This window comes from Dermacentor silvarum, chromosome 10, assembly GCF_013339745.2.
Source record: "Dermacentor silvarum isolate Dsil-2018 chromosome 10, BIME_Dsil_1.4, whole genome shotgun sequence".
NCBI lineage: Eukaryota > Metazoa > Arthropoda > Arachnida > Ixodida > Ixodidae > Dermacentor > Dermacentor silvarum.
This window is the reverse complement of record NC_051163.1, coordinates 4,158,182-4,175,429: the sequence shown is the minus strand read 5'-3', so window position 1 is coordinate 4,175,429 and position 17,248 is coordinate 4,158,182. Positions and strand designations below refer to the sequence as shown.

The 17,248-nt window shown below is 51.2% G+C and overlaps 1 protein-coding gene across 18 annotated transcripts in view; it reads left to right on the top strand.

Moving 5' to 3' along the window:
* Positions 1-17,248, top strand: part of LOC119466381 (serine/threonine-protein kinase WNK1-like) — a 420,835-nt gene that overhangs the window by 48,902 nt on the left and 354,685 nt on the right. For 17 of the 18 annotated variants that reach the window (XM_049657238.1, XM_049657234.1, XM_049657230.1 and 14 more), the window contains exon 2: positions 16,169-16,808. The exons of the other annotated variant lie outside the window; for it this stretch is intronic. In XM_049657238.1, coding sequence (XP_049513195.1) covers positions 16,242-16,808 — 567 coding nt within the window. In that variant the 5' untranslated portion in view covers positions 16,169-16,241. The remainder of the gene's footprint in view (positions 1-16,168; positions 16,809-17,248) is intronic. 18 annotated transcript variants of the gene reach the window in all.

Below are 17,248 nucleotides of genomic sequence, written 5' to 3'. Positions count from 1 at the left end.
TAGAAATAAACAAACAGAGGTTATCTAATTGGTGGATAAAATCAAGGCAGGGGTGAAATTTCACCCACCACAAAGTACAAAATATGTTAATAGTCATGGCTAGGTGGCGTATGCCACCGCCCGATTTAAAGGGCTCAGCCTCATCCATCCATCCATTCCCGTGCGCCGCCCGCGGAAGGAAATTTCCCCCTCTCCCTGGCGCGCATGCGTCTGACGCGACGTTCGCTGCGCGTGCGGCGGTCATGGGACCCGAGGATTCTCACATCCCCCCACCCTTAAATGTTGCCCTACTGCGGAGAAATGGCTCGAACGACGGCATTGACAAAGTATCCGGGCAGATGCGATGGTAAACTCCGGCAGGCAATGGTAGAATCCACGTTGATAGGCAGCACAGTCCTGTGTGGCAGCTGTCACAGTGGTTGACGACGACGGGGGCTTGCCCTCAAGATGCGCGCCGCAATGTCCACCCGGGAACAGCGGGTCAGGACTTTCTCGAAGCGGCGCGTGCGCCAGCACGACGAACCTCGCACCGACGCATCCTTGTGGGAGTGTGTGATAGTGGGCCTCCGCGGCAATTTGAGGCCGGGACAGCAGGCAGGGACTTGACGATGACAGCAATTGCAAATCCAGGCACCTTCACTCGTTCTGCAAAGTCGCTCAAATGCACTCCACAAACACTTTGAATGAAGGCAGTAGAGGCCGCTGCAGCGTCGGCCGTCTGACACGATGCTGAACCATCCGTCTACCGCATAGCTTTATGCGGCAATGAAAAAACAATCGAGTTCGTTTGAATTAAGGTATTCGCTTCGACCGAATTTTTCCGGTCCTATCCAGCGTGAAAATGGGCGATGGTCGTATGAACAAAGCGCTCTATGGTCCCCCGAGGTTTCGGTTGTTCCGCCCGCAAAATATTGAGTTCATCTGAACACAATAAGCTTTCTATTTCGAACGAGGTTTCTCCGCTCGGGCGAGTATAGTAAAACTAGCGAATCCGTTTGCACCCGTTAATGTCACGGCATGGTCCTCTTCGAACTTGCGACCGGCAGCTCCGCAAAGCCTTAGGCCTAATCGCGTCCATAACAGATACCAATGCCACAAAAGACCCATAAAGGGTTCCAACAAGCCGCCGTGAGGAGATGCAGGCCTAGCTAAGTGGTCCCCGCCCACTGCTCAACGCGCAGCTTCGGAGCCGACTCCTGGGACTGCGCCCCGCTGACGTCCTAGCCAGCGTTTCCGGCGCCCGGTTCCCAGAGCCAAAGATACAGAAAGAGGCTATTTACATATGTACAGGGAAAATCGACCACCGCGTCGGCTGCTGCACTCACTCGCTTCGGGCGTACTCTTAGGAGAAAACTCGCTGCAAATCTTAGCGTCTACACGAATTCGGTGACACTAGTGCAGCGTTAACTCGCACTCAAGAAAGCACATGCCCAATCTAGCTAGCAATCACGCCTTTGGGTGAGGCCTAATGCTGGTCCGGACAAAAAGCCTTCCTCGCACCGGACGGATCGTCGTCACGTTTTCCAAGAGCTTGCCCCACGTTGGGCGCCAAAATGTCGGGATATCGGGGGATTGCCCACGGCCCTCTGCCTCTGCACCCCGAACCCCGCGGTTGGCGCATGCCTGCGCATCAACCGCGGTCCGGTACAAGCTCGAGGAAACAATAGACAACCACGTGTTAACTCGGAAAGTATTTATTACGACTGGAACTAACACTTCGAGCAGGCCAGCTAGCTATAGTTGACATTGCTAAGGGTTCCCTTGAAGAGAATACACTAGGTAAAGAAGGGCTTCTGACTTACCAACTGGGGGAATATGGGTGGCCGCGGCGTGTGCCGCGGCAACAACGCGGTTGACTAACCACGTGCGGGAATGTGGGAGCGGCGGCGGAGACTTCCGCCGTTGCCGCTTGCTGGAGACCAAAGAGACCCGGGCACCGGGTGATGTCAGCGGGATCTCACGTGACCCACCCGGTGGCGCTGATAGCGCTTGCGATTCCTGTGCGCCGCCCGCAGAAGGAAATTTTACCCACTCCCAACTCTCCCTGGCGCGCATGCGTCTGACGCGACGTTCGCTGCGCGTGCGGCGGTCATGGGACCCGAGGATTCTCACAAGTTATCAATCAGCAATCCCAGACAATTTTGGCACGTATTAAACCCTAGACACACTCACGCCGTTGTGACAATATTACATTTACTAATAACTTTCACGAACCTGTCACTGGCCATGATTGTGGGGAAATATTTAACTACGCATTTGGCATCTGTCTTTACTAAAGAACTTGAAGCACCTTTACAGTCACTGTTAGTTAACATAGCAGCATTCATGCCAGCTATCACATTTTTCAAGGAAGGCATTGCATCCATAATTGATAGCATGAAACCAGTGGTGCCCCCCCCCCCCACACGTCCAGCCCCGCCAGTCCAAGGTGTATCTTCAGTGCTCTGTTTACATTGTCTTTACAATTCAGGAGGATGCTTGAGGTCGAATTTTCCTATTTAACAAAAACATTTTATCACTGTCTTTATTCATTTGCTCTTAAATTACTGTGAGTAAACCGACGAAGAATCAAACATTGTCAGCATCCTTTGTGTCATTATTATTATAATTATTAGGTGTTTAATTTGCTGCTGGATTCTTCTGGCTAAAGCAAGGAAATTGCATATTATGTGAAGTGCTTGCCCTCCCTCCCCCCCACCACGCAAATTCAACCCTCCCCCCCGGCAGAAATTGTGGGTGCGCTATTGCACGAAATTTTCTTCATGAGCTGGTTTGGACTCGATTAATTTAAGACTTCTGAAAAACGTTACATCAATTTGTGCCGCATACTTATCCTTAATCTTTTCACGGTCACTCTCCTCAGGGATCATTCCAGATGACTGGAAAATGGGGAAGGTCGTTTGTTTAAATCGGGTAACAGAGACTCGCCCCTTTCATTAACTAGTGTGCCCCGCAAAATCAGGGAACACGTCATCTACTTTCACATTGTAAGTCTCTTGGACTCATGCCATTTCTTCCATCCTTCACAACACGGGTTTCGTAAAGGCCTCTCCAGCGAAACACAATTAGCGCTCTTCCTTCATGACCTACACACTAATCTTGACCGTAACATGCAGGCTGATGTCATTTTTCTAAACTTTGCAAAAGCTTTTGATAAAGTTGCTCACCCCCACCTTTTACTAAAGCTTTCACAACTGAACCTACATCCTAACTTCTTCAATGGATTGAGCAGTTCTTAACTAATAGTTCTCAGTCAGTCTTTGTTCATTGTCACCTGTCTAACACTATCCCAGTAACAGCAGGCGTTCCGCAACGATCTGTACTCGGTCCTCTTCTATTCCTCATATAAATTAACGATTCACCCAAGCATGTTTTCTGCAGCATTCGAATGTTTGCCGACGACTGCAGCATTTACCACACCATCAGTAACCTTCATGATCAACCTAATCTCCAGGCACATCTTAATGTGCCGAATTGGTTTGACAACTGGATAATGTCCCTCAACCCTACTAAATGCAAACTCGTGTCCTTCTCGCATCGCCACAGTCCACATCGTTTCTAATATTCTATCGTTAACACCCCAATTGAATTAGTACAGTCTTATAAATATTGTTACCAAGCAATGCTCGAGACAACGCTGAGGACAATACAGAAGACGTCGCTCTCTGATGTCACGCGGACTGGTATTGCATCTTGTATGCCTTCTATGCCAGTCGGCGCTTTGTATGTAAATATTCTGTAAATATAATTTAAACCTCTCTTTCCCCGTAACGTATTCGTGGAGGTGCGGGGTAAAAGTTGGTGAAAAGATAATAACATCATCGTAGTAGCACAGGCAGATTGATCACTTAAAACCGTGAAGGAGAACGTCCATTATACGTCCAAATGTAGCTGGGGCATTACATAACCCGAACGGCATCAGTTTAAACTGATAGAGGCCATCAGGTGTAATAAAAGCGGTCTTTTCACGGTCCATGTCGTCAACTGCAATCTGCCAGTACCCGGAGCGAAGATCTATCGAACAAAAATATTTTGCACCATGTAAACAATCGAAGGCGTTATTTATCTGTGGCAGGGGATACATGTCTTTTTTGTTACTTTGTTGAGAGGGCGATAGTCGACGCAGAAGCGTCAGCTGTCATCCTTCTTTCACACGTGCACGACCGGAGAAGCCCAAAGGCTGCTAGAAGACTCAATGATATCTTGGGCAAGCGTCTCGTCGACTTCCTTCGGTATTACTTGGCGCTCAGCAGGGTAGACGCGATAGGGCCTTCGGTGTATCGGGCTAACGTCGCTGGTGTGTATTAGATGTTTCACAATGGACGTTTGATCCAGTAGCTGGTTATCGAGATCGAAAATGTCCCGGTACGAGGCGAGAAGGCATCGAAGTGCGTCCGCATGGTAGGCCGGGGAAGGTCAGGAGCAATCATTGTCGCAAAAGGTTCTAAAACTCGGGATTGTAGGGCCCGAACCAGCAGAGGTAGACGACGCAGTATCACCAGATAAGGCAGAAATATGGTAGTTGGAAGCCGGGGCCGAGGTTGCAAGAGATATGCCCTGAGGTAGCACTTGAGGACAGAGGCCAAAATTCACTACAGGAAGTGTGGGGAGGCGCGACTCTCGCGCGTCCCCTGATGTGGTTTTCCCCGCATGGCTCCCGTCTCCTGCAATCCGGCTTTGCTGAGTAGCTTTACGGCGGCGGAGTTGCAGTGTATTATGAGAGATGGCGCTAGTGTTGCGCTGCTGATACCACCTTACGGTGGGGGGTTATGCGGGCGCAAAAGGGAGAAGGCTGTATCTCTTCGGGTTGGGGTCGGTGAGCGATGCGGACGTTCCGCGCGTGCGCTGATCCACGCTTCGCGAGACCAACTCGCGAGGCTAGGAGCAGGGCACCGGTTTGGATGAACACAGATCGTTCGAACTTGCCACCGTTCGCGTGACTGTACACGTGAACGACTAAGCGATGGTGACATAGCATGGGGTGAACATATTCTCTCGCTATCCGGTTGCGGTGAGCCTGACTACCTTGATTTGTCGCTTGCCCATGTGAATGTTCTATGGGTAGTACTTCGGCTAGCGTGCATTAGTCTATGAAAGGCACAATAAATGCCCTTTTGTTTGGTTGCACTGCTGTGTTCTTGTTCCTTTGTCTCAAAAGCACGTGTGAGACCCCACATCTGGCGCCCAACGAGGGGCCTCTTGGGGCATTGGACGATAATTTTGACAGTTTTGCTTGGTTCGAGACAACCTTTGTTTAAACCGAAGAGTATTCCTAGCGTGCATTTTGATCGCTAGCGTCGGCGGCGTGCTTTCTTGAGTGAGGCGACAGTTGCTGTGGCGTGTTTAAACTTTTCAACATGCTAAGCCTTTTCGCGAGTGTTTTGAAGTACATTCGTCGGTACGAGAGCCACGGTGGTCTGCATCCTGGGAAAGTGAGGCCTAGCACCCACAAAGCATTGGCAAGCCTGAAGCGAGTGAGTACGGAAGCCTGTGGGTGGTCCGAATTTCTTTTGTAAATAGCTTCTATCTCTCTGACTTCGGAAGTCGCGGCTCTGGGAGCCGCGTGGCCGCGGGCCAAGGGTGCCGCTACGGGCTGACTGGTATCGCTCCGACACCTTCTGGGAGGTTGGGCGCTGTCAACTCGGATGCTGTGTGCACCGAGCGGGGTAGGACCACCTCACACAGCTAACGTCTCCTCGCGGCTGCGTGTTCCTGTGCCCATTTTGGGTGTTTTTTTTTTGGTGCTGATTGTTGTCAAGGTAGTGACGCATTAGGCCTTAGGCTTTACAAAGCTGCCTGTTGCACGTTGAGGGACACAACCTGGTGGACCGTGGTGTTGAGGTGTCGCACTTTGCTTCCCTCATTCTAGTTAGCCTCGCACGAATTGAAATTACTCGTTCAACTCAAGAAAGCAAGCTTTGTTCACGTGAACTTAGCATCTGAAATGCCGTCCGAAATTTCCCTAGCCGAATTGAACATAGTACCACGTGGGCGATGCGTATGCCGAATTCCTCTCCCTTGCACTACTTTAGTGTTTGTCGAGTGCGTTGAGTGTACGCAGCGTGAGCGGAGTCACCCCTGGTTTGCTGTCACCTGCACATCGTCTGTGCTGCTACCCCGGACTACAATTGAGCTACCCCAGACGATGAGATGCCTATGGCCAGTTCGGCCCAGTGACTTCGGCGGTCGCTGTGTCCGGCTCGCAACACTCTGCGGCTGGGAAAAGAGCCGGCAGTCACCAACAGCTACTGCGGCTCTGCACAGAGGCCAAAATTCACTACAGGAAGACAGGTGGCATTGTCCTTTATGCGGATAACCGTGTGGGGAAATGTGACGTTCTGCGACAGGAGGATGGTGGCTTTCGGCAACACGACGTAATCGTCGTCGGTGACAGGTGGATTGGGTGAAACGGCAATATAGGTCACGGCTTGACGAGGTAGACGAACGTAATCGGTGGAACGTAATCGGTAGAACATAGTCGACTGGGCATAGGATCAGGAGGGTCAACGGCATACGGTAGGGCTTGTTGCTGGACAACACCCGCAGAGCAGTCAATAATGGCCGAATGTGCCTGCAGAAAATCAAGGTCTAAGGTGATTTCGTGTGGGCACTGCTCCAAGACATAAAACAAAACACGCATGGTGTCGGGCTACAGTGACACTGGCGGCACACATCCCAGTGACAGCTGGAGTTCCACCGTCGGGTACGTGGACGACGGCCTGAGTATAAGTCACATAGGACTCAGTCGCAAGCAAGGTCTTTCTGCATGGCACGCCAGCGGCCAAAAGGCTTGCCAAACAAATCAGTGAGCTTTTTTTTGCACAAGTCGCAGCTGGTGAGCTCCTCTTCGGGGGTCTCAAACCAGACACGTGCCATTCCCGTGAGGTAAAAGAGCAGGTTAGCGAGCATGACGGTCTGGTCCCAGTGATTGCTAGCGCTCACCCATTCGTAGAGCTGAAGCCAATCTTCGACGTCTGTGTTATCCGTTCTGGAAAAGGTGCCAGGGTGGCGCGGTTGTGCCAGGATGACGGTGGGCGCGGGTGGTGACGAGCCTGAAGCATTCTCGCCTTGAGCTGGCATGGCCTGCAGCCAAGGAGGTGCTGCTGCATAAATCCGTTGTGCGTCTGGGATTCACCCTGCACCTTCCACCAAAATGTCTTTGTGGGCCTCTCCTCATACTACCGCCGGTTCGTACGCAATTTCACTAACGCTGCACGTCCTCTCACAGAACTTCTCAAGAAAGACGCGGTTTTTGTCTGGGGCCTGAAACAAGCTACTGCGTTCGTTGAGCTTATCGTGCGGCTCACTTCACCGTCAGTTCTAGCCCATTTTGACGTTACCGCTTAAACGGATGTTCAAACCGCTGCTAGCGGTTACGGAATCGGCGCTGTTTTTGCTCAGCGCCAGCAAGGTTGCGACCGTGTTATTTCGTACGCTAGCTGTCTTTCGTCCCAAGCAGAGCGTAATTATTCCATTACTGAATACGAGTGCCTCGCCTTCATTTGGGCAGTGGGTAAATTTCGCCCCTACTTGTACGGCCGGCCGTTCACAGTTATCACAGACTCTCATGCCTTACACTGGCTTTCATCCCTAAATGATCCTACTGGCCGTCTCGGTCGGTGGGCTCTGCAACTCTAAGAGTACTCATACACAGTTGTGCATCAGAGCGGCCGATTGCATGAAGATGCTGATTCCTTGTCGCGCCATCCAGTAGACCCCCCGGAGCTTCCTGACAATTGCGAGTATACCTGCGTGCTGTCGCTTACGCGTTTCGGAACGTCGGAGATGAGCAACGCTGTGACCCCTACTTGCGAGACGTCATTCTCCGGCTGGCTTCTGAGACACCTTCCCCTTCTCTGCATACGTTTGTGCTGCAGGATGGCGTCTTGCACCGTTACAACATGCACCCTGACGGTCCTGAACTGCTGTTGGTTATTCCTACATACATGCATCAAACTGTCTTCACACAGCTACATGACTCTCCTACCGCGGGTCACCTCGGAGTCTCTAGGACGTACGACCGTGTTCGACATCGCTTCTTTTGGCCCGGCATTTACCGTTCCGTCTGCCGTTACGCCGCTTCTTGTGAAAATGCCCGCGCCACAAGAAACCAGCATTACTCCCAGCTGCCCGCCTTCAACCCGTACTGACGTACCACGGAGCCATTCTTTAGGGTAGGTCTTGACTTTCTTGGCCCTTTCCCGCTCTCTGTCTGCGGAAATAAGTGGATAGCAGTTGCTACCGACTACACGACCTGGTACACGATCACTCGGGTGCTTCCAACTAGCTGTGCAACCGACGTTGCCGACTTCCTGCTCGAACACGTTATACTTCACCACGGTGCTCCTCGACAGCTCCTCACAGACCGCTATTTCATATCGAAGGTTGTCCAGGACCTCTTGCACTCCTGCGCTATAAAACAAAACATAAGTTGACAACGGTGTACCACCCTCAGACTAACGGCCTCGCAGAGCCTCTTAATAGAACTATCAAAGACATGCTTGCTGTGTATGCTTCCGCCGACCATCATGACTGGGGCGCCGCTCTGCCCTTCGTAACATTTGCCTATAATTCCTCCCAACATGACTCTGCGGGTTTTTCTCCATTTTATCTCTTGTACGGAATAAATCCCATGCTGCCATTTGACACAGTGCTTCTCGCCATTCTTGACTCGTCAGAATACGCCTGTGATGCGATCGTCCGAGCTGTCAAGGCCTGCCAGATTGCACGCCTGCGCCTTACCGCTTCACGGGAAAAGCAACGATGCTTCTATGATGCCTGTCACCGCGATACCCACTTCAGCCCTGGTGATATGGTCCTTCTGTGGACTCCGTCACGGCGAGTTGCGAAAAGTTGATTTCGTCTTACTCTGGCCGGTACTGGATCTTGCACCAAGTGACCGACGTCACATAAGAAATCACGCCGCTCGATTCCACCTTGTCTCGACCTTCCACTGATGTCGTCCACGTCACACGCCTTAAGCGATACCACTCGGACGATCTAGCAAGCTCCGGGACGGCGCCTTCGCCGCCGGGGGTCGTGCTACCAAGCAATGCTCGAGACAACGCTGAGGACAATACAGAAGACGACGACGCTCTGATGTCACGCGGACTGGGCTGGTATTTTCTAGCGATGCCTTAGGCTTTATTCTATCCTAGTCTTATCATCCACCGCTCACGGCCGGCTGATCCCGTGTATAATGTGAGCGGACCGTCGCTCTGACCACTGACCAAGCGCGAAAAGCACGAAAAGGCATTAGCATTGGAAAGGCATCGCTACAAAATACCGGCCCTGGTGTTGCATCTTGTATGCCTTGTATGCCAGTGGGCGCTTTGTAAATATTCTGTAAATATAATTTAAACCTCTTTTTCCCTGTGACAATAGCTAGGATTAACCTTGTCTTATAATTTATCATGGCAAACCCATATTGGTAACATCATTTCAGCATGCAATAAAACACTGTTTTCACAAGCGCCATCTCCATCTTGCCCCTCCACATTTAAAACTACTCGTATATGAATCACTTATTAGACCAAAATTAGAATATGCATCTGCCATAAGGAGCCCGCACCAAACGTATTTAATCGGTGCATTAGAAGCCGTCCAAAATTGTGCCACTAGATTCATTGACTCTTCCTACTCATACGACGTCAGCATTTCATCCCTGAAAGTGAAATCCCGTCTAGCGCCCCTTTCTTTTCGTCGCCGCATTGCAAGTCTCGTCTTTTATCATGAATTCTTTGATTCTTCTCTGAATCAGCCACCTTATGTAAGAGCTGCAGCACGAATATCTCACCGCACCAGTCATCCACTTCAAGTTACCCCCCCACGATCAGACACTAGTACTTTTACTGCTTCATTCTTTTTTCGAGCAGCTACAGACTGGAACGGCCTGCCCCGGGACATCGTCACCACCACTTCATCATCTACTTTTCAAGACCGTATTAGTGATCACGTACATTACTAAAACAATTTTCAGTGCTTGTTGGTAAAATAAATAAAATCATCCAGCCCCTTAAGCAATGCCCCCCCCCCCCCCCCCAAAAAAAAAAAAGAAAAAAAAAAGGCGCCTTTAAGGAATAAAACTGAAACTGAACTGAACATGAGGGCCATTTATTTCAAAAAGCGAAGGAAACTACAATGCACACCACCGCCCACAAAGTAGTCAGCTGAAATGGGTCTTAAATGTTCCACTATATTATATACACTTAAAGGTACAAGCAAAATATTGTTGCAGGGAGAAAGCAGGCCCACGAGTGTAGAAGAATGTATATTTACAAGCGAAGTATATGGCGTTCAGGCAACGGCCAGAGTCTTCGTCTTCCTCTCGTTCGCGTCACCTTCTTCTTTCCCTTCACCGTAACATCACCCTCCCGGTGGGGTTAGCTCCGTCCCGGTGCAGGTTATGGAGCGTTGCTTAATGGGGGGACATAGGGCTTGAGCCTGGCGACATGAACAACATCGCTGGTGACGTTGGGAGGCACTGAAGGCTGACCGACTGGGGCGATCTCGTATGCCACGTCGGACAGTTGTCGTAAGATCTGGTATAGACCAGAATAACGGGAAAGTAGTTTTTCCGACAAGCCGACGCGACGTGAAGGCGTCCAGAGAAGGACAAGGGAAACAGTTGAAAAATGGTGGTCTCAGTGCTGAAGGTCGTAGCGTCGTTTTTGAGAAGCTTGCGAGACTGCGAGGCGATGACGGGCGACCTCTCGGGCCTGGGCAGCTAAGGCAATAGCATCGCGAGCGTAACCAGTGCTGGGTGATTGTACTGCGGAAGGTAGCAACGTGTCGAAGGGCAAGGTGGGGTCGCAGCCATACAAAAGGTAAAATGGGGAGAATCCGGCAGTATCGTGACGGGACGAGTTGTATGCGAAAGTGATGTATGGTAAAGCGACATCCCAGTCGCGGTGATCGTCGGAAACGTACAGGGCCAGCATTTCAGTTAGTGTGCGGTTGAGTTGTTCGGTGAGGCCGTTCGTTTGAGGGTGGTATGCGGTAGCGAGCTGGTGTTCTGTAGAACAGGAGCGGAGCAGATCATCGACAATCTTCGAGAGAAAGTAGCGGCTGCGATCCGTGAGTAACTGGCGAGGGGTGCCGTTTTGCAGGATGACATTGTATAGTAGGAAGTCGACGACATCTGTAGCGCAGCTGGTTGGCATCGCTCGTGTAATGGCATATCTCGTGGCATAATCTGTTGCTACAGCAATCCATTTGTTTCCTTTCATAGAAATAGGAAAGGGGCCAAGGAGTTCGAGGCCCACACGGAAGAAGGGCTCTGTAGGGATAGCAATTGGGGGAAGCAAACCAGCAGGAGGCATAGCAGGCGTCTTGCGGCGCTGACACAGGTCGCAAGAAGTGACATAACTGCGCACAAAGCGATAAATGCCGGGCCAGAAGAAGCGGCGCCTCAGGCGCCGCTTCTTCTAGCCCATTGAGACGGAGCTAGCCCCACCGGGAGGGTGATGTTACGGTGAAGGGAAAGAAGGTGACGCGAACGAGAGGAAGACGACTCTGGCTGTTGCCTGAACACCATATACTTCGCTTGTAAATATACATTCTTCTACACTCGTGGGCCTGCTTTCTACCTGCAACAATATTTTGCTTGTACCTTTAAGTGTATATAATATAGTGGAACAATTAAGCCCCATTTCAGCTGATTTCTTTGTGGGTGGTGCCCACAAGTACCAGTGGTGCCCAGATGTCCAGCAGTAGGAGCGTCGTGAAGTTGCTAGAGCACAGCCAGTCGAAGGTGCTTTGGAACGACTAGGAGGAGCTCCGGGCTATCAGGACGAACACTACGACGGTATAATGTTCCATTGCACAAGGTGAACATCCGCAGAGACGGGTCATTAGGCGAGGTGCTTAGGCGTTCCATAAGTGTTCGAAGAACAGGATCTTGGCGTTGCTCGTCGCCAATAGGGAGAAAGCCGGAGAGGGACAGAATACTGATGTCCGAGTCTGCATCGGTATCGTCCGGTTGATCCACAGGATTGCGGGACAAGCAGTGAGCGTCTTTATGCAGGCGCCCTGACTTATACATAATAGAAAATGTATATTCTTGTAGACGCAATGCCCAACGTGCAAGTCGTCCAGTTGGGTCCTTCAAAGAGGAGAGCCAGCAGAGGGCGTGTTGATTGGTTACGACGCAGAAGCTCCGACCGAAAAGGTACGGCCGAAATTTCGCGACCGCCCATACGAGCGCTAGACATTCCCTCTCAGTGATGGAGTAATTTCGCTCGGGCGTGGAAAGAAGGCGGCTGGCGTAAGCGATGACACGGTTGTGGCCCTGTTGACGTTGAGCGAGGACAGCGTCGATGCCATAACCACTCGCGTCAGTTCGTACTTCAGTAGGTGCAGAAGGGTCAAAGTGTTACAGAATCGGGGAGGTTGTAAGCCGCTCGATCAGGGTAGAGAAGGCTTGCTCCTGCAGTGGTGTTCAAGAGAAAGAGACATCTTTCTTAAGAAGGTCAGTGAGAGGGCGAGTGATGTCGGCAAAGTGTTTCACAAATCGCCGGAAATAAGAGCATAAGCCCAGAAAAACTACGGACATCGTTTGTTGAACAAGGTACAGGAAAATTGCGCACGGCGTGGACTTTCTGTGGATCAGGTTGGATTCCGGCGGCGTTTACGAGATGGCCGAGCATGGTAATTTCACGGCGACCGAAATGGCACTTGGAGGAGTTTAGCTGAAGGCCAGCCCTGCGAAACACTGAGAGTATGGTCGTGAGGCGCCTCAGGTGGCTCTCAAAGTTCGACGAAAACACAATCACATCGTCGAGGTAACAGAGGCATCTAGACCACTTCAAGCCGCGCGGCAGAGAGTCAATCATGCGCTCGAATGTAGCTGGCGCATTGCATAATCCAAAGGGCATGACTCTAAATTGGTACAGACCGTCCGGTGTGACGAAGGCGGTTTTCTCGTGGTCCCTCTCGTTTGAAGCTAATCTGCCAATAGCCGGAGCGGAGGTCAATTGATGAAAAGTATTGGGATCCATGAAGGCAGTCAAGTCAATGCGAGGCAGGGGATAAACATCCGTCTTTGTTATCTTGTTGAGGTGACGGTAGTCAACGTAGAAGCACCACGAGTTGTCTTTTTTCTTTACTAAGACAACCGGTGATGCCCACGGGCTACTGGAAGGTTCAATGATGTCCTTGTCCATCATCTTGTCGACCTATTTCTGGATTATGGCCCTTTCTGTTGTGGAGACACGATATGGCCGCCTATGAATGGGGCTGGCGTCACCGGTGTTGATGCGATGCGTGACAACAGATGTCTGACCAAGCGGACGGTCGTCCAAATCAAAGATATCCCGATAAGATGACAGGAGGTGACGAAGAGCTGTTGTTTGCTCTGAAGGAAGGTCAGGGGCGATCATCTCACAAACATCGTCCGCAGGCGTCGAGCACGAAGGAATGGGTGACAAAGTTGCGTTGGTACTCAGGAAGGATTCGGAGGCAAAGAAGAAATCTCAAATTCTTCCAAAGGAGTGATAAGTGCGACGGCAATACCGTGTGGCAGCGCATGCGTTGAAAATCCAAAATTGAGGATGGGCACCTGAGCGCAGTTTTCGAGGATCCGGATTAAGGTGCTCAGTAGGGCAATATGGCGTGACAAAACCACGTCAGTGAGCGGGGACACGACATACTCGCCATCAGGTACGGGAGGACAGGGCGTCGGGAGGACATTGGTAGCCGCCTGTGGAGACAGCCTTGCAAACTCAGCAGAACATAAGCGGGGTGAAGCACAAGTTGGTGCATCTGCGTCGGCAGGAAGCGGCAGATCCAGCTGTACAACACCTGCAGAGCAGTCAATTTGGGCAGAGTGTTTCGAAAGGAAGTCTAGGCTGAGAATTAGGTCGTGTGGACAGTCCTCAAGGACGATAAATAAAACAACGCTATAATGGCTCGCAATGGTCACACGTGCCATGCACATTCCAAGAACAGGTGAAGTACTCCCATCGGCGACTCGCACAGTGCACGGTACGGCGGGCGTCGGAACCTTTTTGATCCTTGGGCGGAGAGTAGCGCTCATAACTGAAAGCTGCGCTCCTGTGTCAACGAGAGATGTAACAGGAACACCATCAACTTCAATGTCCAGTAGGTTTTCACGTGTAGGCAGGGTCAACAGAGGATTTGTGGGCCGGGTTGGAGTTGCAGCTTCACCTCCGGGAGCTGCACCGCCTAGTTTCCCGAAGGGAAGCGACCGGTTGCAGATGGGGATGAAGAGCGGTGAACGAGAGGCGAACAGGACTGACGGCCTTGCGGAGACGGGGCGCGGCTGGATCTTGGTGGAGCACTGTCGGCGTTGATGTTCCTAGGTGGCGTGTAGGGTGAGAAAGTGCGATTGTCTAGCTGGTACTTGGCGGTAGTGACTCGGAGACGACCACCGCTTACGGCAATTGACAGGTGATGTTACCAATACCAGAACAATTAAAACAGATAGGTCTGTCATCCGCTGTGCGCCAGTCAGCTGGGTTGCGACGGAGTGGCGGAAAGCTTTGCATCTGGGAGCGAGCGACCGGAGAAATCTGGTGGGGCGTTCGTATGGCGGACGAGAGATGGAATGCCCAAACTTGCTATTTCCTCCCGAATGACCGCTTGCATAAGCGAGATAGCGGGCACGCTTTCCCAACAGTCGGAACGCATTAGAGCCAGAGCCATGGCCTCAAGCTCACGGCGAACGATACGCGTTATATCTTCCGGTCCTGTCGGCTGAACGAACCGCGGTTGGTCTTCGCACGAAGATGTCGCGGCGGTATAGGGCAATCTGTTGAAATTTTGAGGTTCGCAGCGGCCTTTCGCTTGAAGCACCGGCACTCCTTTATAATTGCATCCACAGTGGCACAATCCTTACACATCAGGAGATTGAAGGCGTAATCTGCAATACCTTTTAGTATGTGTCCAATCTTGTCTGCCTCGGTTATGGTGTTATCAGCCTTGCGGGCTGATAACAGCACATCCTGTATGTACACGACATAGGAAGGATTCTGTGGACGTCTGAGCGCGGCATGCAAGTTCTTTTTTTGCTGCCAACTGACGACCGACAAGTCTGCCAAACAGGTCTCGCATTTTTTCTTTGCAGACATCCCAGCTTGTTAGGTCAGCTTCATGCGTATCGTACCATTGCTTCGCAGTTCCTTTCAGATAAAACATCAGGTTTGCTAGCATCATTGTTGGATCCCACCTGTTGTTGTTGCACACTCGTTCGTACATCGCAAGCCAGTCCTCGACGTCGGCGTTGTCCGTGCCACAAAATGTCCCCGAGTCCCGCAGATGAGTGAGGATGACCGTTGGCGTGGACTGCTGAGGCGTTGCCGGTTGTGTCAGTTGATCTGCCATTGTGGCGGCAGGTAGATGACGTCCGCTGCAAAGTTCCGTGATTGTACCCAGCACCTCCCACCAAAATGTTGCTGGGAGAAAGCAGGCCCACGAGTGTAGAAGAATGTATATTTATAAGCGAAGTATATGGCGTTCAGGCGACGGCCAGAGTCTTCGTCTTCCTCTCGTTCGCTTCACCTTCTTCTTTCCCTTCACCGTAACGATATTATTTCAATAATTGATAGGGTGTATGTCTTAGTTTCACTCGCAGCATTTTGAAAGAAATAAAGAAATGGCGATTTTATGTGCATCTAAAAAAAAAAAATCTCTATTTAATGACAAGCATGGTGCATTGGGTGCCCATTTTGTACATGAAAGAAAATGGATAAAAGTATAAACATCGGTGTAAATTAAGACAGTAATCCACTTGACGTGTGCAAAATATTTCAGCCCCGTGGGCTTGACATTTGATGTAAAAGAAAACGGTGTAAATGTGAGCCAAACTGAAGTTTGTGCGGTATTTGTAAATTTTTTTGTTCTATATCCGAAGCTTCCAACAAGATTATATTTATTCTGGTCAGGATAACTTTACATGAAAACTATTTCTGTAATAATTTGGGAAAGTGCGTATAAGAACATCGGGATTTCTTTCTGGTTGAAATGACTTTGTCGAAAAACTAAGTTTGGATTCACTTTTTTCACCATGAAAGCTATACCATAAATGCTGGTATATTATAGAACCTGGAATGCTTGTTCTTAGGGGTCACATGGGAGTCACGAAGAGAGCATCCTCAAAAAGGTGGGAGCGGCCACGGGAGCATTAATGTTGATCCCCTTCTGTGCGCAGCGGGGCCCATCGACCGGCCGCGGTGAAGCCGGTGGCCCATGCCCGGGGCACGTCGTCGCTGCGGCCGCCGGACATGCTGAGGGGCAGCAGGCAGCAGCAGCCCCCCAAGGAGCAGCCCGACGAGTGTGGCGAGCCAAGCCGGAGGCCCTGCAAGGCCAGGCAGCAGCCACCGCCACCCTCGGCGCGACAGCCGGCCGCTCGTCGCCGCACGCCGCCCGATGGCGGTCCTAGCCGGCGGCCAGCGGCTGGCGCAGCTCGCGCTCGACCCGAGCCGGCGGTGGCGGCGCGAGGCTTCCGCTACGTGACAGTGCAGCAGCGCCGCTTGGCGCCCCGGCGAGCCGGCGAGCTGGAGGACTCCGCAGTGGTAGATGACGAGCGGCGTGACGTTGCGCCGCTGGTGATGGTGCGCGACGGTGATGATGCACTCGTGCTTGACAGCAGGCCCGAGGATGGCGCCGCTGCAGAGAAGGCCGCGTCGGCTATTGCAGTCAGCGCCGATGAGGACGTCCAGGCCAGAGACACATCGCCCGATGGTCGCTTTCTCAAGTTTGAGGAGGAAATTGGCCGCGGCTCCTTCAAGACTGTATACAAGGGGTTGGACACTGCCACGGGGGTGGCTGTCGCCTGGTGCGAGCTCCAGGTCAGTCCCTTGTGAGAATGCATTCTGCTCCTGGAAAAGTGTTACACTCCAGAAAAGGGAAAGTGCACTCCTTTGCATGATGTGGCTGCCATGCTTCAGGCATAGTCTTATTGGGAAATAGCTATAACAATGACGCTGGCGACTGCATAGAGTGTTGAAATTAAATAGTTACTTGTTTGACCACTATTGCCAGAGATATAAGACGGTTACTTTCTGTAAAACACTTTAGGCAAAATCTGAATGATAACAAAGGCATGCAAGCTGCAACCAAGTGAAAAGAAGAAAAGTTGGCAGGGCATAATAAAATCTGACTAACAACATACTAACTTCAAGGGCCTTTATACAAACAATCTCCTAAAAAAAGGCTACTACTTAGTAAAAATAACTGAAGGCACTCTTATTTGATTGTATATACCCAACTGATTCGGCTACCTCCAATA